This window comes from Canis lupus, chromosome 5, assembly GCF_048164855.1.
Source record: "Canis lupus baileyi chromosome 5, mCanLup2.hap1, whole genome shotgun sequence".
NCBI lineage: Eukaryota > Metazoa > Chordata > Mammalia > Carnivora > Canidae > Canis > Canis lupus.
Window position 1 is genome coordinate 72,741,254 of NC_132842.1, and position 25,708 is coordinate 72,766,961.

At 40.3% G+C, this 25,708-nt stretch overlaps 1 protein-coding gene and 1 pseudogene across 8 annotated transcripts in view; one reads left to right on the forward strand and one right to left on the reverse strand.

The window, feature by feature from the left end:
- PHACTR4 (phosphatase and actin regulator 4) overlaps nucleotides 1–25,708 on the reverse strand; it is a 98,144-nt gene that overhangs the window by 55,542 nt on the left and 16,894 nt on the right. For all 8 annotated transcript variants that reach the window (XM_072827526.1, XM_072827523.1, XM_072827529.1 and 5 more), the window contains one exon: nucleotides 17,614–17,667. In XM_072827526.1, the coding sequence (XP_072683627.1) occupies nucleotides 17,614–17,629 (16 nt within the window). In that variant the 5' untranslated portion in view covers nucleotides 17,630–17,667. The remainder of the gene's footprint in view (nucleotides 1–17,613; nucleotides 17,668–25,708) is intronic.
- LOC140634566 (U4 spliceosomal RNA) lies at nucleotides 9,968–10,081 on the forward strand (annotated as a pseudogene).

Sequence of the window (25,708 nt, forward strand, 5' to 3'; positions counted from 1 at the left end):
TTCCGAATATTAAATAAATTTAGTTGATAAAGCAGCAGGGTTTGAGAGAACTGACTCCATTTTTTTTTTTAAGATTTTATTTATTTATTTGACAGAGAACGAGAGAGAGAGAGAATATGCGTGTACACATGCACACACAAGCAGGCAGAGCAGCAGGCTGAGGGAGAGCAGATAGCCCTATGCAGGGCTCAATTCCAGGACCCTGGGATCATGACCTGAGCTGAAGGTCATGGCAGATGCTTACGGACTGAGCCACCCAGGTGCCCCACTGACTCCAATTTTGAAAGGAATTCTACTGTGGGTAAAATGCTATCACACAGCATCGTTTGTTACAGAGAAATCATTTGTGAAAGGAATAGTCAACTGATATGGCAAACTTCATTGCTGTCTTATTTTAAGTTGTTCCAGCAACCCCAGCCATCAACACCCACCACCCTGATCAGTCAGCAGCCATCAGCATCAAGGTGAGATCCTCTACCAGCAAAAAGATTATGACTTGCTGAAAACTCAGATGATGGTTAGTGTTTTTTAGCAATAAAGTGTTTTCTTTCTTTTTTAAAGATTTTATTTATTTATTAATGAGAGACACAGAGAGGGAGGCAGAGACACAGGCAGAGGGAGAAGCAGGCTCCATGCAGGAAGCCCGATGCGGGACTCAATCCCAGGACCCCAGGATCATGCCCTGAGCCAAAGGCAGACGCTCAACCACAGAGCCACAGGCATCCCAGTGTTTCTTTTTTAAAAAATAAGCTCTACACCCTACATGGAGCTTGAACTCATAACCCTGAGACAAGGGTTCAATCTCATGACCCATGAGATCACGATCTGAGCAGAAACCAAGAGCCAGATGCTTAACCCACTGAGCCACCTCCCCAGCAACAAAGTATTTTATTTTATTTTGCAACAAAGTATTTTAAAAATAATATGTGTACATTAGTTTTTTAGACATCATACTACTATGCACTTAATAGACTGCAGTACTGTGTACTTTTACTTGCACGAGTAAACAAATTCATTTGGCTCACTTTGTTGTGATATTCGCTTTATTGCAGTGGTCTGGAATTGAACCCACAGTACCCCTGAAGTATGCCTAAGGTGTAGTTCCCTCAGTTCTAATGGAAGCAAAATAAAAGGTGACATTTTCAAAGGTACTACAAATAAATACTGATTACAATAAAGTATATTTTAATGACTGGCACTGAAGTAATAGATGTCAAAGGTGCTGTTCAGTTCTCAAATATCTAAAGATGCACTAATACTACAGTTACTAGCTATACAGATTAAATGTATTAATATTTAATATATTTATATTAAATACAATTTGCAATTCAGTTTCTCAGTTGTACTAGTCAAACTGCAGATGCTCAATACCACACATGGCTACTATGCTGGACAGCGCAGATACAGAACACTTCCATCACTGCAGAAAGTTCTATTGGATTTGCTGAATCTGAAGGGTTTTTAAAGTCCACTAGGAAGTATTCTAATAACAAAACATTTATCTCAAAGCACTAACTGAGGTCCTTGGGTGGCTCAGTTGGTTAAGCGGCTACCTTCAGCTCAGGTCATGATCCCAGGGTGCTGGGATGGAGCCCTGCATTGGGCTCCTTGCTCCGCGGGCAGTCTGCTTCTCCTTCTGCCTACTGCTCCCCTTGCTTGCTCTCTCTCCATCAAATAATAAATAAAATCTTAAAAAAAAAAAAAAAAATCCAGGGCAGCCTGGGTGGCTCAGCAGTTTAGCACCAACTTCAGCCCAGAGTGTGATCCTGGAGACCCGGGATCAAGTCCCACATCAGGCCCCCTACATGGAGCCTGCTTCTCCCTCTGCCTGTGTCTCTGCCTCTTTCTCTCTGTGTCTCTCTCTCTCATGAATAAATAAATAAAATCTTTTTAAAAAATTCAAAGCACTACTGCACTTTTCCTAAGCATGTGGTATCTATCTTCCATGGCACCAACGCTAACCACCACCTACTAAAGGCACTATACCCTCTGAGGGAACCCTGACAGTTAAAAAAATGTTTCTTTTTATACAGTACAACTAGTAAGCTATTAATACTCTCTCTTTAGCACTGAATTACTACTTTTTGTAGTAACATCCAGTTAGCCTTTGACTATTAATAACAATTTAAGGCCTAAGGAAGAATTGTCTTATTTTAAAGATTTACTGAGAGGGGCACTTTACATGTCTCAGTGGTTGAGCTTCTGACTTCAGCTCAGGTCATGATCCCAGGGTCCTGGGATTGAGCCCTGCATCAGGCTCCTCACAAGGAGCCTGCTTCTCCCTCTGCCTCTCTCTCTCTCTGTGTGTGTCTCTCATGAATGAATGAATAAATAAATAAAATCTAAAAAAAATTTACTGAGAATTATATCTATTTGTTATCCATTGAAAACTAATAACCTCCATCTTACTGGCCTTTCATTTACTACTCTTTCTACTCCAAATAGTACTTTTTCATGGGCTGAAGGTAGATTTTGGCAGTTATAGTGAAAGTGATGAGGAGTTTTATTTTTTTTTAATTTTTTAAAGATTTCATTCATTCATTCATTCATTTATAGGCAGACACAGGCAGAGGGAGAAACAGGCTCCATGCAGGGAGCCCGATGTGGGACTCGATCCCAGGGCCCCAGGATCACTCTGTGGGCCAAAGGCAGGTGCTAAACTGCTGAGCCACCCAGGGATCCCCTGATGAGGAGTTTTAAAGAAAAAGTACTTTAGGGATCCCTGGGTGGCGCAGCGGTTTGGCGCCTGCCTTTGGCCCAGGGCGCGATCCTGGAGACCCGGGATTGAGTCCCACATCGGGCTCCCGGTGCATGGAGCCTGCTTCTCCCTCTGCCTGTGTCTCTGCCTCTCTCTCTCTCTCTCTGTGACTATCATTAAAAAAAAAAATAAAAGAAAAAAGAAAAAAAAAAAAGAAAAAGTACTTTATAAAACATGATATTCATAAAAGCTAAGTCCCAGTGGCTTCTATTAAGGAACCAAAAGCTATCAATGATGCATGAAACTAACCAGTCATAAGTCAAAGAGCTGCCCAACCCAGGGTTTTGAAACAAGTTAAATGTTCTCCAGTAAAGTGGCATTCATTGCTGGTGACTCAGAGAGATGACTATTAGCCACTGCCATTTCTCTCCTTCCTCCTCTCTTTCATTAATTCTTTCTAACTTATCTGGCCCTCAATTTTACTTCAAGTGAGAAAAATACCTAAACATTACCAAGCAATATTCTGAGCCACATATTCAGTAAGAATATAATAAATGTCTGATAATATTTGTAAAGTTACTAAAAAATTTCTAACAAGGAACTTCCTTAAACATTCTTTCCTAGACCATGTGCAGGAGAATAAAGCCTTCATCGTCTACGAAATAAAAATTCTGAGTAATGAACACCTGGCTACACTATGAGTCAACAATAATTCCTGCAATAGGAACCAAGGATGACTATATTAATGGTGTTTCTATCAAACTTGCTCCAACTGGAAATTCAAATGCATTTTATTCTTTGATTTCCATGTATGAGGTATATACCTCTTTTGTACTATATCTTCCCTCAAAGCCCTCAAATCTTTTTCACAACCACAGATTCTAGGAGATGAAGTGCAGGGAGAAAAAAGGTTATGCATATAATTTCTAAATTCAAAAAGAAATTATGTTTTGGGTTATACAAAATTGTGCTTCTAAATCTTGATTTTTAAAAAAAGTAACAGGGGATCCCTGGGTGGCTCAGCGGTTTGGTGCCTGCCTATGGCCCAGGGCCCAATCCTGGGGTCCCAGGATCGAGTCCCACATCAGGTTTCCGGCATGGAGCCTGCTTCTCCCTGCCTGTGTCTCTGGGCCCCCCTCCCCCCTGTGTCTATCATGAATAAATAAAATCTTAAAAAAAAAAGTAACAGTGGGGGCCCCCATAGCATTAGACTCTTGATCTCAGGATTGTAGTAAGTTCAAGTCCTATGTTGGATATAAAAGATTACTTAAAAATAAAATCTTAAAAAAAAATAACAGTGAAACACATTAACATTGTAGGAAAACAATCTAATAAGGTCAGAGAAAATATGGTCAACGTGCATTTTCGCTCACCTGCCTATGCCAAAGCTTAATCCTAGCTAACCTTTTGGAAAAGCTAATCTTTATTAGCACTACTGAGGCTATAAAAATGTAATCACCAAATAAAATCTTTCAAGATACAAATCTGACTATTGTTTTTTCAGCCTAAAAATAATTTATTTTATTGAAAGAGCCCTAAATGTATTAGGATCCAATTAGCTATTAAACACTGTACCAATACTCACTTGGTTTCCAGGCCTACACAACAGGGGTCTTCAGAATCCTAAAATCCAAGGAAGAGCTGACAACCAGTTTGTTGTAGTGAAGGAAAAGAAAAGAGATAAATGGCTGAAATAATTCTTCTAGGATTCATGCACTTGGGAAAAAAGTTTTCTGTATCTTTACACAATTTTATAAATCTTCCCAGTCTGACAGAATTTGTTTGTGGCGCACAGCTTTCAATTCTGACATCCTCCTATGTGTGCTTGGGGCAGTGATAGATTATTTCTTACTGCTTCCAGTTTTATTCCTTTCTAATCTGTCCTCAACAGTGGTGCCATAGTGATGTTTATAACAGCACAAATTTAACAATGTTCTTTACAGATTACAAAAAAATCCTTCAAACCCTGATGCAAGCCCATCTTTCTAGCAAGCCTCTTCTCTCACTCCTCTCCCATACCTGCTCATCTTCAGTTCTAGCACTAATTTTTAGTCCCACTGCACCACCTGAAATTCCTAAACTATAACATGTTCTCCTGGGTCTATCTACCTATGTACCTGCTGTTCTAGTTGCCTGGAAAGTCCTCTTCCTCCCTACAATCCCTCATCTGGCTAACTCCTGCTCTTCAAATTCCAGTTTATGTGTCACTTCCTCTTCAAAGCCTTCTCTGAACATCTTCCTTTTGACACTTAAGACTGAGTTAGGTATCCCTCTTCTTCTTTTTTTTTTTTTTAAGATTTTATTTATTTATTCATGGGAGACAGAGAGAGGTAGAGACATAGGCAGAGGGAGAAGCAGGCTCCACAAAGGAACCTGATGCAGGACTTAATCCTGGGACTCCCGGATTACACCCCGAGCCAAAGGCAGATGCCCAACCGCCGAGGCATCTGCCCCCCCCCCCTTTAAAGATTTATTTATTTGAGAGAGGAGAGAGAGAGAGAGAGAGAGCGAGTGCATGTGTGAGCAGGGGAAGGGGCAGAGGGAGACAGAGAATCTTAAGCAGACTCTGCGCTGAGTGTGGAGCCTGATCAGGGCTCTATCTTGTGACTTTGAGATCATGACCCGAGCCAAAATCAAGAGCTGGATGCTTCACCAACTGAGCCACCCAAGTGCCCCTGGTCTAAGTATTTTACATGTATTAATTAATCTAATTCTCACAAGCATGTAAGTATTCCTTTTATTATCCCATTTAATAGATGAGGAAACTGAGTCACAGAGGGGTAAACTTGTCCAGTGAGTTCAGAGCTAATAAATGGCAAAACAGGGGTTCATGTCTAAGTAATCTGGAGGTGAATCTCTACTCCTAATAATACACTGTAGACCTGAAAATATGCTGAATTCACAGAATTTATTTTGAATCTTAGAAAAACTCTAGGAGGTTTTATATAACAAGAGTAAAACTTAGGAACAGAGCAGTTTTGCAAACTGTCCAAACAGCAACGTTAAAATACACATTTGTTCTCTTAGTTCATCCCTGATATTTCCAGTACAACCACCAAGAATGATGCTTATCATAAAACCAATTTTTAAAGGAATTTCTTAGAAAATAAAGGTCTAAAATCAAGAAAAGTTGGGTTTTTCGGACAGAGACATTTCTACCTCTTACTCCTCAAACTAAACCTACAACAAAAATACTCCAGCTCCAGTGTTTTATGAGAAACACAAATTACTGAAGCACCTTTAACCCATCCTGGGAGCATTATTAGCAATATAAAAGTATGTTTCATCATCATGTACTGTCTAGGTCTATCTTTTTTTAAAAAGATTTACTCATTTACTTGAGAGAGACAGAGAAGGGAGAGTCAGGGAGCTGGGGAGGACAGAGGGGAGAGAGACTTTCAGAGAGTCAACTTCCCCCTTAGCATGGAACCCAATGGGGGGCTCAATCTCAGAACGTTGAGATCATGACCTGGGCTGCAATCAAGAGTCAGATACTTAACTGACTACACGACTAAGGTTCCCTGTCCCTCTATATCTTTAAGATAATTAGGAAATCCCTAGTTTTTCTTATCTCCTCAGGTTTTACAAATTTTCTGAATACAAGACAAAACAACAAAAAGTTCTCCTTAAAGAAACTGCCAGGGCAGCTCTGGTGGCTTAGTGGTTTAGCGCCGCCTTCAGCCCAGGGCCTGATCCTGGAGACCCAGGATCGAGTCCCGCATCGGGCTCCCTGCATGGAGCCTGCTTCTCCCTCTGCCTGTGTCTCTGCCTCTCTCTCTCTCTCTCTCTCTCTCTCTCTGTATCTCTCATGAATAAATAAATAAAATCTTAAAAAAGAAAAGAAAAGAAAAGAAAAGAAAGAAAAGAAAAGAAAAGAAAAGAAAAGAAAAGAAAAGAAAAGAAAAGAAAAAAGGAAAGAAAAGAAAACTGTCACTAGGGATGCCTGGGTGGCTCAGCAGTTGAGCGTCTGCTTTCAGCCCAGGGCGTGATTCTGGAGTCTCGGGATCAAGTTCCACATCAGGGTCCCTGAGTGGAGCCTGCTTCTCCCTCGGCCTGTGTCTCTGCCTCTCTCTCTGTGTCTCTCACGAATAAATAAATAAAATCTTAAAAAAAAAAAAAGAAAAGAAATTGCCCCTGAACTGTTCAAAGAACACAGATTTAGAAAAGGAAACAGCTATACAAGCAAATCTTGTTTGATAATGTCCTTAAGTAAAAGTCATGCTGAATAACACAACTCTTTGTATATGTATAAAAACATTTCTTCATTTTGGCTCATATTGATAGTTCTTATACTCCTCTTTGAGAGCTGAAACTGTATCTTATTCATTTTTTTCCCTTCATGGTAGTTAGGGCAGTGTGCCAACAAAAATTTATTTATTTATTTATTTATTTTTAGATTTTTATTTGTTATTTATTCATGATAGACATAGAGCGAGAGAGAGGCAGAGACACAGGCAGAGGGAGAAGCAGGCTCCCTGTGGGGACCCTGATGTGGGGCTGGATCCCAGGACACCAGGATCACTACCTGAGCTGAAGGCAGACACTCAATCACCGAGCCACCTACGTGCCCCCTAAAGACTACAATACAATCTGATGTTATTCTGGCTACCACCAGAAAAATGCTGGTTTGATGAAGAAAAAACAAAGCAAATCTTCAATAAGGAACTGAAAGCCACAACTACCATTCCACAAACAATCCATTATACTGCTGTCACCTTCTTGTAATGGAAGCCTCCATTAGGGGATGTGTGTGTATGCACACGTGCATGGGTTCTGGACCCCACTGATGTTCAAACAGCAATCTTGTAAATACTGTGCTGTTTTTGGGTCAAGTCAAAGTTCTACCATGAAAGGTATTTTATTTTATTTTTAAAGATTAATTAATTAATTAATTAATTTATGAGAGACAGAGAGAGTGAGAGAGTGAGACAGAGAGGCAGAGACACAGGCAGAGGGAGAAGCAGGCCCCATGCAGGGAACCGGATGCGGGACTCGATCTGGGTCCCCAGGATCACACCCTGGGCTGAAGGCGGCTCTAAACCGCTGAGCCACCTGGGTTGCCCTGGGTCATTTCTTTTAAAGTAAACTCTACCCCCAATGTGAGGTTCAAACTCACAACCCCGACATCAAGAGTCTCATGCTATACTGACTAAGCCAGCCAGGCACCCCATGAAAGGTCATTTCTAACATGACAGAACACTGATCAAGCCCAAGAAGACAACCACTGAGGCCGTTTTGAAATTAATGGTTTCCTGCCTAATGGGAAATGTTTATACTAGTTTCATTATCAATTTTAAAATCCCAGTGATCAGGACAAACATTATATGGTCTCATTCATTTGGGGAATATAAAAATTAGTGAAAGGGAATAAAGGGAAAGGAGAGAAAATGAGTGAAAATATCTGTGAGGGTGACAAAACATGAGAGACACCTAACTCTGGGAAATGAACAAGGGGTAGTGGAAGGGGAGGTGGGCGGGGGGTTGGGGTGACTGGGTGATGGGCACTGAGGGGGGCACTTGGCGGGATGAGCACTGGGTGTTATGCTATATGTTGGCAAATTGAATTCCAATAAAAAAAATTTTTTTTAAATATATACCAAAAAAAAAAAAAAAAGGAAAACCCAGTGATCATTCTTAATCTGATTTTGAAATAAAGTTGAGGATACATTTTTAAAATTAAAGATATTTAGGGGCAACTGGCTCAGTGGTTGAACATCTGCTTTCAGCTTGGGTTGTGATCCCGGTGTCCTGGGATTGAGTCCTACATCAGGATTCCCGTGGGGAGCCTGCTTCTCCCTCTGCCTATGTCTCTACCTCTCTCTCTGTGTCTCTCATGAATAAATGGATAAAATCTTAAAAAAAAAAAAAGAAAGAAAGAAAGAAAAGGACCCTCTCTACCCACCTCTACTTATCTTTACAAGTAAGAGAAAGCAGAAGCATGCAATTGGGAAAAAAATCAGGCTGGCCCCCTGATTTTCAATCCAGAAAGGTCCACCACTGGACTCCATGTTATATCTGTGATTCATGTGGGCAAATGATTCTCAGCCAGAGAGAACATCAGAATTACCTGTGAGGATCTGTGACTAATGGCTATTTCTTTTATTTATTTATGAGAGACACAGAAAGAGGTAGAGACATAGGCAGAGGAAGAAGCAGGATCCATGCAGGGAGCCCCATGTGAGACTCAATCCCGGGACCCCAGGATCACGCCCTGAGCCAAAGGCAGATGCCCAAATGCTGAGCCACCCAGGTGTCCCTATTTCTTTAGATAAATAACAAACAAGAGGTGCCTGGGTGGTTGAATGTCTGTCTTTAATTCAGGGCATTATCCGGAGGTCCCAGGATAGCATCCCACATCGGGCTCCCCGCATGGAGCCTGCTTCTCCCTCTGCCTATGTCTCTGCCTCTCTCTGTGTGTCTCTCCTGAGTAAATAAAAAAAATCTTAAAAAAAAAAAAAAAGCCTGAAAAGGTAGAATAATAAAGGGATACCATTTTAGATCTTAAAATATAACTATTATAATAATAAGCAGGGCTGCTCGGGTGTCCAGCTCTTGGTTTTGGCTCAGGTCATGATCCCAGGGTTTGGGATTCAGTCCTGCTTCATGCTCCCTGCTCAGCTGGGAATGTTCTTGCTCCCTCTCTTTCCCTCTCCCTTCTCTTCTGCCACCCAATACTCTCTCTCTCTGAAATAAATAAATCTTAAAATAATAATAATAATAAACAATGTAGGGCAGCCCGGGTGGCTCAGTGGTTTAGCGCCACTTTTGGCCCAGGGCCTGATCCTGGAGACCGGGGATCGAGTCCCACATCGGGCTCCCTGCATGGAGCCTACTTCTCCCTCTGCCTGTGTCTCTGCCTCTCTCTCTCTCTCTCTCTCTCTGTCTCTCTCATGAATAATAAAATGTTTAAAAAAGAAAAGAAATCAATCTCAAAAGGCTATGATTCCAAGTATATGACATTCTTGAAAAGGTATGAAAGGAATGAACCACTGATACATGCAACAGCAAGTATGAATCTCAATAGCATTATGCTAAGTGGAAAAAAAAAAACAGAAAAGGCTATGTGGTGTACAACTCTATTTATATACCACTATAGAAAAAGGGACAGAATTCAGGTCCAAGTTGCCAGAGGCTGAGGGTGGAAGGATTAGATGGAAATTATTTAAAAAGGTAAGCGGGGTAGTTTTTGGGTGAAAGAAATATCCTATACCCTGATTGTAGTATGGGTTATGCAATCTTACACATTTATCAAAAAACAGGAATATATATTGCTTTGAGCAGTGGCAGTATCGTAGCCAATGAGGTTTATCTGAGGTGTGATTATTGCTAATTGAAAAAACAGGAATATATACCTATAAATGGTAACTTTTATTGTATATAAATTGCATCTCAATTAGTCACATATAAGCAAAAATTTTAAAAAAGGAATCTTCTGGGGGATCCCTGGATGGCTCAGCGGTTTGGTGCCTGCCTTCGACCCAGAGCGTGGTCCTGGGGTCCCGGGATTGAGTCCCACATCGGGCTCCCTGCAGAGATCCTGCTTCTCTCTCTGTGTCTCTCATGAATAAATAAATAAAATCTTAAAAAAAAAAAAAAACAGGGATCATGTCTTATTCATGTTTATACCCTTAGAGTCTGAGACATTCAGTTAGTATATATTTACTCTGTGTTTGGCACCATGTTATAAATATTACAAGTATGGGGGATCCCTGGGTGGCGCAGTGGTTTGGCGCCTGCCTTTGGCCCAGGGCGCGATCCTGGAGACTCGGGATTGAGTCCCACATCAGGCTCCCGGTGCATGGAGCCTGCTTCTCCCTCTGCCTGTGTCTCTGCCTCTCTCTCTGTGTGACTATCATAAATAAATAAAGAAAAAAAAAATTTAAAAAAATTAAAAAAAAAACAAATATTACAAGTATGAATTCATTTAATTCTTATTAGCAACCTGTGGGAAAGGCAAAATCCCTATCCTTATTTTACACGTAAACTGAAGTTCAGCAAGTAACCTGAAGTTCAGCAAGTAACCGTATTGCCTAAAAGGACATAGCCAAGAAATGGCAGAACTGGGATCTGAACTCAAGTTTCTCTGACTCCAGAGCCTGAGGGCTTAACTATTAAAACATGCTGTCGGGGAATCCCTGGATGGCTCAGCGGTTTAGTGCCGCCTTCAATCCAGGGTGTGATCCTGGAATCCCGGGATCGAGTCCAACGTCAGGCTCCCTGCATGGAGCTGCTTCTCCCTCTGCCTGTGTCTCTGCCTCTCTCTCTCTCTCTCATGAATAAATAAATAAAATCTTTAAAAAAAATGCTGTTTTGCTGATTGCTGATTTTGCTCAGTGTTCACTGAACAAATGAGTGGCTGAGGAACAAGTCAATTGTGCTGGAGTCTGATAGGTTAATTAACCTAATTCTAATTCATGAGAAGAATAAAATGTCTTATATTTTAAAAGACTGTACTATTATGCAGAGATATAACATGGTTATTTTAGGCATAGCAGTTAAACTGCACATGTAAAATGACCATTATAGTATTTAATTCCCTTTAACAAAATCTTTTTATTATCTTTTAAGTCGAGAAATTAGTTTTATAAATTTTATTTTATTTTTTTTAAAGATTTTATTTAGCCTTTCATGAAGATGGTGCCGAAGGAGAAGAAGGAAGCCTCTGCCCCTCCCAAAGCTGAAGTCAAAGCCAAAGCAAAGGCTTTGAAAGCTAAGAAAGTGGTGCTAAAAGGCATACACAGTCACAAAAAAAAAAAAAAAGAAGATCCATACATCACCTACATTCCAATGACCCAAGACCCTGGGTCTCCAAAGGCAGCCCAAATATCCTTGAAAGAGCGCTCCCAGGAGAAACAAGCTTGATCACTATGCCATCAAGTTCTCCTACTACTGAGTCAGTCATGAAGAAAATAGAAGACAACAACACACTTGTGTTCATTGTGGATGTCAAGGCCAATAAGCACCAGATCAAACAGACTGTGAAGAAGCTCCATGACACTGATGTGGCCAAGGTCAACACCTTGATCAGATTGGGATCATCTAAACTGAGTCCAGCTGGCTATAAATCTAAATATAGGGCAGCCCCGGTGGCTCAGAGGTTTAGTGCCTGCCTTCAGCCCAGGGCGTGATCCTGGAGACCCGGGATCGAGTCCCACGTCAGGCTCCCTGCATGGAGCCTGCTTCTCCCTCTGTCTGTGTCTCTGCCTCTCTCTCTTTCTCTCTCTGTCTGTCATGAATAAATAAATAAAATCTTAAAAAATATATATAAATATAAATTTTTTCACCATAAAAAAAAAGATTTTTTCATGAGAGACACAGAGAGAGGCAGAGACATAGGCAGAGGGAGAAGTAGGCTCCCTATGGGGAGCTCAATGTGGGACTTGATCCCAGGACCCTGGGATGACAACCTGAGCCAAAGGCAGACGCTCAACCACTGAGCCACCTAGGTACACCTATAAATTTTATTTTTAACACTGAGAAATATAAAGAAGAAACAAAAATGTCCTTAACAGTACAACCCAGATAAAATCCCTGTTTATAAAAAAAAAAAAAAGAAAAAATTCCGTTTATGTTTTGAAAAATAAAAGTAACACATGTATTTAGTTTGAAGATGCAAACCATACAGGCAAATACAGAATGATAAGTGAAAGCCATTCATCTCTCCTATTACTTCCTTTTAAGTTTAATTTCTATAATCATTGCCTATGCAGTGTTGATGACACACTGATAAGAGCTCAGTATGCAAAAGTAAATTCAGATGGAAACTAGTCTACACATTTATCCGACTTATCCCACTTGCTATGATGTTCTAGGACAAGGAGTAGTCAGAAGGGATGAAAAATGCTGAAAAGAGATGAGAGAGAGTCAGAACTGTCACCACTACCACTTTTCAGGCTTGCATTACCACTATGGTTCATCTTTTTCTAATGACAGAAAAAAAAATTACACAGTATCTGTACTATTAAAGTTTACAGAGGCTGATGTTCTATGCACTCTATTTCCCTTAAAATTGGTAATTCTAGGGGCAGCCTGGGTGGCTCAGAGGTCTAGCGCCACCTTCAGCCCAGCGTGTGATCCTGGAGACCCAGGATCGAGTCCCACGTCGGGATCCCTGCATGGAGCCTGCTTCTCCCTCTGCCTGTGTCTCTGCCTCTCTTTCTGTGTCTCTCATGAATAAATAAATAAAATCTTAAAAAAAAAAAAAAAGATTGGTAATTCTACCTTTTTTTTTTTCACAGATTTATTTATGAGAGAGAGAGAACATGAGCTGGAGGGAGAGGGAGAGACTCTCAAGCAGACTCTACACCGAGCACAGAGTCCGATGTGGGGCTTAAGATCATGACAAGATCATGATCCGAGCCGAAACCAAGAGTCAGCTGTTTATCTGACTGAGCTACCTGGCACCCCTGGTAATTCTACTTTACACAGAAAATTTAAAACCACAGTAAGAAATACATACAAATATGTATTGTGTGCTTACTCTTGGACAGTGGAATGTAACAGTAGAAAGAGCTTGCCCTCCATAAGTTTATAGTCCTACCAAGAAAGGAAGATATTTAATATATGTTTTTAATAATGTTTTTTTAAAATTTCTATTCAAAACCTTAGAAAAAATAGAACAAATATCATTTTTGGCATAGTTTAATTCCAAAGGAATTTACCTCCTACTCCCTAAGGATCTCAAAACTAATTAAGTTCATATTTTGGTCTTCATTCATAAAGGAGAGGGAGTGCAGGCTGTGTTATTAAACACATTTTGAACTTCAAGTGATAACAACATAATAGCATCACAAAATGTTTTCCCATGAACTTTGTTTTTGTTTTTTTTTTTTTTAAAGTAACCTCTAAACCCAACTTGTGGTTTGAACTCACAACCCTGATATCAAGAGTCATATGCTCCACTGACCCAGCCAGGCAGGCATACTGTTTTCCTATGAACTTCGAAGTCAAGTGCATTAGCTTTGAGCATGGCTCCTTAACATATGTCCTTGAATAGCTAGGAAAAACCCCATTATAACATTATAATGACTTATAAATTCAGTTACAGAATAGGAAGAAAATAATTAATTTTATTTGCTTAGATATAGCTTGTTTTCTACTTCAACATACCACTTCTCATTTTCTCTATGTGATACAAATTTTAATCCAAAGGAGATATTATCTTGTAAATCTGTTCCTAGAATACCATGCATATGAACAAATATGCAACTAGCTTCAAATTCAGGATTCATACTAATAATGTATCTCGTTAAACAATTATTTCATCAAACACATACCAAAAATTTTTTTTTTCAACAAATTGTGTTCACTTCTATGGAAGGGAGGGTATACAGAAACTTTAAAAAGTTGTCAGAAGATTTTGGGAAGGCAATATAGTATACAGATCCTCTCCTACCCCAAAAACCTTTAGGAGCTTCATATGACAGGGTTTCAGTCCCTTTTCTGGCATGCCATGGGAAGAGTGGCTGTTAACCCATAACAGATGATAAGGGAAGAAGGAAGAAAGCAGAAGCAGTAACAACCATTTTTAAAAGCAGTGGGGTATAAGTGTCACAGTGGCAGAAACTGTACACACATCTTTCCTGGACCCTTCCTTCCTCCAGCACTTAATGTATAGTACAGCCATTACTCCCCCGCCCCAACTCCTCCACTAAAAATTATTATTAATGAATAATACTTTCACTATCAGGTCCTTTTGAAACTGGGGATGAAAGGGAAGGAAAAAAAGAGAATTAAGGTGAAAACTATTTGATTCCTTTATCACCTTCCCCACTCCATGAACTTTGAATGTCCATCCCACACCAACACTGGTAGTATTCAAGAGGTCTATTTCTTGGAAGGGATAAAACAACTGGCTTCTGGACTGGAGACAGAAAAGACAGTGGATGGTGGGAACACAGCACTAAAAGCTGAAGGGAACTGGACAACCATGTGCACAATAATGCTCCCCACCAATCCTCTTCACCCCTTACCTCCTAGACCTCTAGTCAGTGACGGGAAGATAAGCTCCTACTGACTTGGGGCTTCTTCCTCAACGAGACAGACAAGAAGCTCACCTTACAGAAAGGCCCAGAGGTATTCAGCCTATGCGTTTAAAGCTTCTAATTTAAAGCTTCTCACTCTTAATCATGAGCAGACAGCTAATTATTAGGAGACATCAGAGGAAAACTCTAACATAAAACAGATCAAAACAAACAGAGAAAAGCAACTTTAGGGGAAAAGGGACTGTGCAAGGCCAAGAAAGTTTGTTGAGGACAATAAAAGGATATGATGAAAGAAATATTCTGTGAACAAAAGAGATCTAGAAGTTCAGAACATAAGAGTAGAAAATTTTAATTGATGATAAAGATGAATAAATCCTCCAGGAGGCAGAGCTAAAGGAAAATGAGGTGAGAATCAGGAAACTTCTGGGAGGCCTAGCATCACGAAGCATGTGGCAATCAAGAAAGAGAAAGACATGAGATTGAGTAGGGCTATCCAGGATGACAGCTGTGCACCACACCCAGAGAAACAGCTGTCCAGATTGGAACAGTGTGACTCAAGAGATATACTGAAGGTGGCTGTCACTACAATCTCTGCTGCCATTTGCCCTCTTCTTGAATATAAGAATGTAGTGCCCAGGTAAGCCTGGTCCTCAGCTTATCTTCACTAAATGCTGATGAATTTCTCCTCAAAATACTCAGAGCTAGCTGTTTAATGAACTCAGAACACTCAATTCATCCCACAGTAGTGTCTTTTTTTTTTTTTTTTCCACAGTAGTGTCTTAACCGAACTCCCAAAAGCTGTAGGTGGGTCATGGTCAACTTGGGAGGAATCAGAGAACAGCTCACACCGTCTAACCATATTTCTGTCACCTGTCCAAGACTGGGTCCACACTGGAGCCCTGCCCAATACAATTTCCAGGACAAGTCCTGACTTTGCCAAAGTTGCTTTTCTTCCATAGAATAGACTCTTTAAACCTCAGGAAACTGAAGAAAGTGTGGTCCCCAGATGCCTGGGGATCCCCGAGATTCTTCCAGGAGCCTAAGAGGTACACAGATATACTTAGTAATACTAAGGGAATATTCACCTTTTTCACAGTGTTGACACTTGTATCAATGGTACAAAAGCAATAGTGAGCAAAAGGTACCTTACTCAAATCAAGTACCTGCTGGTACCTTAACACAAATCAAGGCAGCAGCACCAAACTGTAATAGGACTCATGGTCTTCATTATCATGTTATTACAGTTAAAAATAATGCCAGTTTTAATTTAAGAATGTCCTTGATAAAGCTGCAAAATTATTAGTTTTAATAAATCTCAATCCTTCAGTACATGTCCCTTTATTATTCTGTATGAGGAAATGACATATACTTAATATATGACATAACATAAACTTAAGTATAACTGCTACCTTTAGTAAAGGCACTTGTGTTGCAAGCTGAACTGAGGTTTTTTTCATGAAATACTGTTTTTACTTAAAGAGTAACTATATTATCCAAGCTTACATATTTGATAGGCATTTTCTCAAAACTGAACAAAAGTGAATCTATCACTACAAAGAAAACTGACAGTACTTGTTGCCAGTGACATAGGTTAGGCTATAGGTCTGTCCCCTCTGGAACCTGATGTGTCAAAATCCCTCACTTCTATTTTCAGAATACAACAAAATAATTCTTTTTCAATCTATCTACATAATTCTTAGCTAATTTAATTACAACAAAATTCTCACCCTAACTTACAGGGGCTCTATCTTCTTAGAAACAAACTTATTTTACATTCATAATTCTTATCTTTATCAGGTGGTATTGAGCAGACCATAAACCAGTAAATATTATATGTTTTGTAAGCAACTAAGAAAATTCCATTTTTCTCTAGAATCCACATTATGAATATAAATGTTAATCAAGTTACAGATTCCAAGATTTAAAGTATAAGAGGAAGAGTCTCACTAGCACAGAACACAACCTTTTTCTCATATTGGTGATCAAAAGCACATTTCGATTTACGTTTCAATTGACTACTGACCAACCCTAACTACCATAGCAACTCTCTTTTTAGTATTCCTTAGTAAATTTAAGTTACATTTAAATTTAAATTAAATTTAGTTAATTTAATGATAAATTTAATTAGATCCAATTAAACTTAAGTTATGCTTAAGTTAGGTGAGGTAAAGAGGTCAAAGAGAAAAAATAAATTTCCAGTAACCACCTCTGAGTAGTCAAATGTTCCTCTAGTTTGTCATATGTACATGTTCTTTAGGATTTGTCACCAAGCAACCAAAATCAACTCGATTTACTAAACTGTTCATAAGTAATCCCCTCCAGATAAATCTGGTAATAAATTCTTGGTAATAAAATTTATGACAAAAGTACTGACTGCCCTCTAGTGTTCAGATTGAGGATTATGCTGATGAACTCGTAAAATACCCTTGGGTGGGGAGGGGAACCCAAGGTCCTAATGAAGCCATTTAGGGTCATTAACAGCAGTGGAGAAATTCAGACCTTGCCAAGTGTTCAGCCATCTTCTTAAAGCAAGACAACAGCTATTAACCTGAGCTATCTAATTACTTGTACCAGTAGCCCAAGTACCTGACCTTAGTTATCTGGGGTAACTGGGCAGGAGTAGAATGTAACATTAGTAACATTTTTACTATACTTCAAGTTACACTGGTATAAAAGGAGATTCAGACGTCTTTACACTTGGCAAAGAATCATAAAATGCTTGAATCAAAATCTTACTCCAGCATGCTAAGGTTAAACAAGAAAAACGGCCTCTAATCCCTTTCTTTGCTGATGCATATTTTAAACACCTCTTTTAAATTTTAAGTACTTCCTAGTCTGCAATATGATTTTTTTTGAGAAAAAAAAGGCCAAAAAAAAAAAAAAAAGGGCCCACAAATACCATTTACTAAGAAAAATGCAGATGATACTTACCAAATGGATCTTCCATGCCACTATTAACCAGTTTAGGGAGGTGGGGTGTAGTTTCTAAAAAGAGAAAAAGGTAAATGATATATTTACAACATAAAATTCATCACCTTTTACGTTTTTTTTTAACCCAATTCAGTAATGCTGATTAAAATTTAAAATTGGAACATTATAGAAATGTATAATTTATTAAATGAGAATATTACCTACTGGGATTTAAGACAGGTGAGATATAGATATATAGCATAAAAATATCGTAAGACATTTAAGGCTAATTTTCATTTTAAAATATATTATTCTCGGGCAGCCCCGGTGGCACAGCGGTTTGGCGCCGCCTGCAGCCCAGGGTGTGATCCTGGAGACCTGGGATCGAGTCCCATGTCGGGCTCCCCGCATGGAGCCTGCTTCTCCCTCTGCCTGTGTCTCTACCTCTCTCTCTCTCTGTGTCTCTCATGAATAAATAAATAAAATCTTAAAAAAATAAAATATATTATTCTCAGTTTACTCAAGTAAGTTTCCTTTCCAATCCCCAACTTGAATTTATGAGGGTATAAGGAAAAAGGAAAATTTTTATGTAAAACAATACCCCCCCACAACAAAACTCATGTAAGTACCTGAGAAAGGGTATGAGTGATACCTTAGAAGGAACTGGCTTTGCCTAAAGAATGTAGAAGTTATTTAAAGTAAGTTGTCAGTTTAGAATGCTCAAGTATGAAAATAAAAGAATGTTTTGAAAGAAATTTGACTGAGTACAGATATCTAATCTCCCTATCCCTTAATTAGACTAGGATCAGTCTGCCCAATCTTGCTTCCTATTTCTCTTGCGGTTTTGAAACTCTCTAAAGCCGCCCCAGCTCGTGATCCCTAGATATAAGGAGGAATTACCATCTTGGCAGGATTAACTGATCCTTATTATCAGAAAGAAGTAGGGTGGCTGTTCTAGAAGGGGACAATGACAATATATCTGGAACCCAGATGACCCATTTGGGTACCTATTGGTACTCCCTTTCCCAATTCTGAGAGTAAACAAATTGGATACTCTGGCCTGAGAAAAGCATGGTAACTAGTGGTTCAGATCCCTAAGTAATGAGGGTTTAGGTCATACCACGAAGTACTAGCCATCAAGATTGGCGGAGATGTGGGCAACCCGGGTGGCTCAGCAGTTTGGCGCTGCCTTCAGCCCGGGGCATAATCCTGGAGACCCGGGATCGAGTCCCACATCAGGCTCGCTGCATGGAGCCTGCTTCTCCCTCTGCCTGTGTCTCTGCCACTCTCTGTGTGTCTCTCATGAATAAATAAATAAAATATTAAAAAAAAAAAGATTGGTGGAGATGGGGGACACCGGGGTGGCTCAGTTGGTTAAGTGTCTGGACTTTTTGTAAAGGTAATTTTTTAAAAGATGTATTTATTTGAGAGAGAGAAAGGCATAGCATGTGCAGGGGAAGGACACAGGGAGAAAGAGAATTCTCAGGCAGACTCTCCAGTAAGCACAGAGCACAACATGGGCCAATCCTGAGTCAAGCCAAGAGTCAGCCACCTACTCTACTGAGTCACCCAGATACTGCAAGCATCTGACTCTTGATCTCTGCTCAGATCTTGATCTCAGGATCACAAGTTCAAGTCCTGAGGTGGGTTTCACACTGGTGTGGAGCCTACTTAAAAAAAAAAAAAAAGAAAAAAAAAAAAAAAGAGATGGCGGCTAAGGACAAGGGGAACCTGAACGGAGAATGGAGGGAGGTAATGATTATTATTTGTAACATGGAGACCAGTTACAGCCCAGATACAGTTCATCACACCAACCTTCCCATCCTAAGTATCCCCCAGGAAGAGAGGCCAATCAGAATTCTGGAGGAGCTGTTCTCTCAACACATATAACAAACATGAAGATACAAAATGTCAAAATTTATGGGACACAGCTAAAGCAGTACTTAGAAACATTCAGCTGTAAACACCTACATTAAAAAGAAAGATCTCAAATCAATAACCTAATCTTTACCATAAGACACTGGGGGAAAAAGTAAACAGTAAAGATTAGAGTGGAAATAAATGAGATAGAAAACACAAAAACTGGGCAGCCTGGGTGGCTCAGTGGTTTAGCGCCGCCTTCAGCCCAGGGCCTGATCCTGGAGACCGGGGATGAGTCCCATATCGGGCTCTTTGAATGGAGCCTGCTTCTCCCTCTGCCTGTGTCTCTGCCTCTCTCTCTCTCTCTGTCTCTCATGAATAGATAAATAAATAAAACCTTAAAAAACACACACACGCACACACAAAAATTAACTCAAAATAAATAAAGGATTGAAATATGAGAGCTAAAACTAATTAGACTCTTAGAAGAAAAGACAGGTCTAAATTTATGACCTTTGGTTAGGCAATTAGGTTTCTTAGATACGATACCAAAACCATAAGCAACAAAAGAAAAAGTAGATAGGGATCCCTGGGTGGCGCAGCGGTTTGGCGCCTGCCTTTGGCCCAGGGCGCGATCCTGGGGACCCGGGATCGAGTCCCACATCGGGCTCCCAGTGCATGGAGCCTGCTTCTCCCTCTGCCTGTGTCTCTGCCTCTCTCTCTCTCTCTCTCTCTCTCTCTGTGACTATCATAAATAAATAAAAATTAAAAAAAAAAAGTAGATAAAGCTTATATTATCAAAATTAAAGACAGAAAATAACAAGTGTTAAGAGGACCTGGAGAAATTGGAACCCTTGTGTACTCTAACAAAATGGTGCAGCCACCGTGAAAGTAGCATGGCAGTTCCTAAAAAACTTAGGGGTGCCTTGTTGGCTCAGTTGGTTAAGCACCCAACTGAGTTGGGTCAGTTGATCTCAGTTCAGGTCTTGATCTCAGGGTTGTGGGTTCAAGCCCGACACTGAGCTCCCCCTAGGTGTGGAGCCTACTTTAAAAAGATTAAAAACAGGGCAGCCCCGGTGGCGCAGTGGCTTAGTGCCGCCTGCAGCCCGGGTGTGATCCTGGAGACCCCAGATCGAGTCCCACATTGGGCTCCCTGCATGGAGCCTGCTTCTCTCTCTGCCTGGGTCTCTGCCTCTCTTTCGCTCTCTCTGAATAAATAAATAAATAAATCTTAAAAAAAAAAAAAAAAAGATTAAAAACAGAATCATAGCATGATCCAGCAATTCTACTTCTGGATATATACCCAAAATAACTGAAAAGAGGAATTCAAACACATATTTGTATACCCATGTTCATAGTAGCATTAGTGACAATAGCCAAAAGGTAAAAACAACCCAAATACTCATCAACAGATGAATGGATAAATAAAATGTGGAACATATTATTCAGCCTGAACAAGGAACGAAATTCTGACATATGTTACAACAATGTCAATCCTGAGACATTATGCTAAATGAAATAAGCTAAACCCAAAAGGAAAAGATTGTATGATTCCACTTTACCTACAGCAGTCAAATTCAGAGACAGAAAGTCAGATGCTGTTTCCAGGGGCTGAGGGGAAGTGAGAATGAGGAATTATCACTAATGGTTATAAAGTTTCAGTTAGGAAAATGAAAAAGTACTGAAGATAGATGGTGGCAATGGTTATAGAACAACGTGAAAGTACTTCATGTTGCTGACTATACCTTTAAGAAATGGTAAACTTTGTTTACACAAAATATTGTGTATATTTTATTGTAAGTAAAACAACAACTGAATCTTGGTAAGATCAGTGAGTATTATGGCATTTTAACTAGCCTGACTCCCACTTCCATCTCCCTAACTCTGTTAGCCTTGAAAACCAAGAACCTCACAACTACAGTGGCTATGGAAACCAGCAGCCGAGGAGCTACTGAAAAGGACAGAATAAATTTGGAGCTCCCGAAAAGCGCCAGCCCCAGAGAGCCGTTAGTACGTGATCTGACTGCTCCCCGTATCTTTATTTGACCTGACTCACCGTTTGTTCTGTGTGAATAGCTCTATCCTTCAGACATTTTTCAAAACATAGTCAGTGGCAGCTGTTTAACATCCCCACAGCCTAAGGCAGTGATATCAGTCAGCTAGAGTCTAACAGGACACTGAACAAAAAAAACCATAAAGTTCAGGAACAAGAGGTCTATAAGGGACTTTGGAAAACCCTGATGTTCTAGAAACCCTTGGGTATCTAGAAGGGCACATGCATTTGCAGACTGTGCACATACCCAGGAAAAGCCTGAAAGCGCCCTGATATCTTACCTCTGGTTGACCTTGAAATTCTGTGCAGGCAGGAAGTAGTAATGGCTAAAGGAAAATTGTAAATTGCCTGCAGGGAACGTTGCAAATATATGCCAACAGACAGAGCCCCCTTGGCAAAGGCTACTGGATAATTTAAATGTTCAAGACAGTTAAGGAAGTCTTTGTCTAATCATTAGCTAACCACTAAATCAACCAAGCAGAGACTTCAGTGGCCATATACAACAAAAAATACAGGCTCTACAGATATTTAGTCCAGGAAAGTCACTAAATAAACAGCAACAAGAAATCCACAGGAGGGAGGGGTGAATCTGAATGGCAGACTTGCCACATTATTTAAAACACTTAGTTTTCTGAAGAAATTACGAGATACATAAATAAAGAGGAAAGTATGGTCTATATAAGGGGAAAAAGCAGTCAACAAAACCGTACCTGAGGAGGCCTAGGTGTTGGACTTACTAGACAAATACTTTGTTGTTGTTGTTGTTAGAGAGCAAGAGAGGAAGAGCACAAGAGGCAGGAGGGGCAGAGGGAGAGGGAGAAGCAGACTACCTGCTAAGCAGGGAGCCCAAAGTAGGGCTCCACCCCAGAACCCTGGGATCATGTCCTGAGCCAAAGGTAGATATTTAACCAACTGAGCCACCCAGGAGTGCTTAAAGACTTTATTATTTTTTTTTATTTTTTTAAATATTTTTATTTATTTATTTATTCAGAGAGAGAGAGAGAGAGGCAGAGACACAGGCAGAGGGAGAAGCAGGCTCCATGCAGGGAGCCTGATGTGGGACTCGATCCTGGGTCTCCAGGATCACAACCCGGGCTGCAGGAGGCGCTAAACCGCTGGGCCACGGGGGCTGTCCTTTTATTTTTTTTAAAGATTTATTTACCTGACAGAGAGAGAGCACAACAGGGGGAGTAGCCGACAGAGGGGAAGGGTGGGAAGCAGGCTCCCCACTGAGCAGAGAGCCTGATGCAGGGCTCAGGGCTCCATCACAGGACCCTGGGATCATGACCTGAGCTGAAGGCAGATGCTCCACTGACTGTGCCACCTAGGCACCCCTAGACAAAGACTTTTAAGTAAGCTATTCTAAATACTTCAAAGAACTAAAGAAAACCATGTTTGAAGAACTAAAGTATGCGCATAATGCCTCATCAAATAGAGAGTAGCAAGAGAAATTTATTTTATTTTATTTTATTTTATTTTTTTAAAGAAAGAGGGCAGCTCCGGTGGCCCAGGGGTTTAGCGCCGTCTGCAGCCCAGGGTGTGATCCTGGAGACCCGGGATCGGGATCGAGTCCAACGTCAGGCTTCCTGCATGGAGCCTGCTTCTCCCTCTGCCTGTGTCTCTGCCTCTCTCTTGCTCTCTCTGAATGAATAAATAAATAAATCTTAAAAAAAAAAAAAAAGAAAAAGAAAAAGAAAGATTTTCTAGAATTGACAAGTAAAATAACTGAAAAAAATTCTCTAGAGCAACAGCAAAAGTAACTACATAGGTAAATATAAAAGACAGTATAGGGGCGCCTGGGTGGCTCAGCGGTTGAGCATCTATCTTTGGCTAAGGGCATGCTCCTGCAGTCTGGGGATCAAGTCCGGCATCAGGCTCCCCAGGGGAGCCTGCTTCTCTGTCTCTCATGAATAAATAAATAAAATCTTAAAAAAAAAAAAAAGACAGTATAAGTGTATATACTTAATTTTTTCCCTATCTAATTTAAAAGAATGCATAAAGCTATAATTATAAAAGCATGGTAATGGGCTTGTGATATATAAATACATAATTTATATAAGAATAATAGTACCGGGCACTGAGGTGGGCACTTGACGGGATGAGCACTGGGTGTTATTCTGTATGTTAACAAATTGAACACCAATAAAAAAATAAATTTATTAAAAAAAAAGAAGAATAGTACCAAGGGGAAAAGGAACAGAGCTATACTGAAAATAAATTGGTATATACCTAAACAAGATTACTAGATTGGGTTAAGGTAAAATGTGAATTGTAATCCCCAGAGCAACCACCAAAAAACAAACAAACAAACAAACAAACAAACAAACAAAAAACTAGCTGGGAGGTCAAATCAGTTGAGTATTAACCTTCCAACAAGTATAAAAGTAATTAGAGAAGGATGAATTAATACGGTCTACAGTCATTAGAAGCCTCAACACAGGGTAATCATTAATGTAAACAAAGTTCCATTCAAACTTTCATGGTAATAGACTGAGGTCTGCACTTTGTTTCAGACATATGTGGCACTGAATAAATGTCTGATATGTAAGTAATGGCAAAGCAGTAATAATCAAGAATCAAATACCTCTGGGTGCCTACGTGGCTCAGTCAGTTAAGCATCTGTCTGTGGTTCAGGCCTTGATCCTGCTCTTGATGGAATCCCAGACAGGGCTCCCTGCTCTGCTGGGAGCCTGCTTCTCCCTGTCCCTCCCTGCCAGTGTGTGCTCTCTGTCAAATAAATAAATAAAATCTAAAAAGGAAAAAAAATAATTGAACATCTGAAAATGGTTGTAAACATAATAGGATTTGCTGGTAGATTGAGAAGACAGAATTAATAGTATCTCAACTGCTGTTAACCACATTATTACTAGATAATCAGAGTGATGATCCTGGGCTAGCTAACAAAAAAGTTTCTTTTTCTTTTCTTATTTTTTTTTTTTTTAAGATTTTGTTTATTTGAGAGAAAGAGAGAGAGAGAGAACACAAGCAGAGGGAGCAGTGGCAGGCAGAGGGAAAGGGAGAAGCAGGCTCCCTGTTCAGGGACCCGAGCTGAAGGCAGACCCCTGACCCGAGCCACCCAGGCACCCTAACACAAAGTTTCAAGTAATAAAACACCTCTGTCCTTAGAGAATCATGAACAGAAGGGTACCCTTTTTTTTTTTTTTTTTTTTTTTTTTTAAAGATTTATTCATCTGAGGGCAGCCCACGTGGCTCAGCAGTTTAGTGCCACCTTCAGCCCAGGGTGTGATCCTGGAGACCCAGGATCAAGTCCCACATCGGGCTCCCTGCATGGAGCTTGCTTCTACCTCTGCCTGTGTTCCTACCTCTCTCTCTGTGTGTGTCTCTCATGAATAAATAAATAAAATCTTAAAAAAAAAAAAGATTTATTCATTTGAGAGAGAATGGGCAGAAGGGGCAGAGGGAGAGAGTCTCAAGCAGTTTCTGCACTTAAACAGAGCCTGATACCGAGCTCAATTTCACGATCCTGAGATCATGAAACCAAGAGTTGGACACTTAATTGACTGCACCACCCTGGTATCCCACAGAAGGGTATCTTGCTGAAGAATCCCAAGTAGTAGTCTTTGTAGAAGACTACTCTGTGTCTCCACCTAACCAAATGCCTGTGCTAGAAATACTTCCATGGTTCCTAGGATAACCACCCACATGCAGATGATGCCTAAACCTATATGTATGTTCAGTCCAGATCCCTCTCAAAAGCTCAGAATAGGGGAACCTGGGTGGCTCAGAGGTTTAGCGCCACCTTCGGCCCGGGGCCTGATCCTGGAGACCCGGGATCGAGTCCCATATCAGGCTCCCTGCATGGACCCTGCTTCTCCCTCTGACTGTGTCTCTGTCTCTCTCAGTCTCTCTCTCGTGTGTTTCTCATGAATAAATAAAATCTTAAAAAAAAAAAAAAAAGCTCAGAGTAAAAGGCAAAATACTCAACAGTTTATAAGGCCCTATGACCATTCTCAATGACTCCATCATGTTCAACTACTCTCTCCCTCACTAAGCTTCAGGTAGGTGAGCCTCCTCACTGTTTCTTGAACCTGCCAGGCATGCTAGGGGCTTTTGTATTTGCTATTCACTCTCTCTGGAATGTTCCTCCCTCAAATATCCATTCCTCAATTCTTTTAGGTCTTTGCTAAAATGTTGCTTTCTCAGTGAAGCTTTCCTTCATGACCCAACTTTATTTTTTTTAAA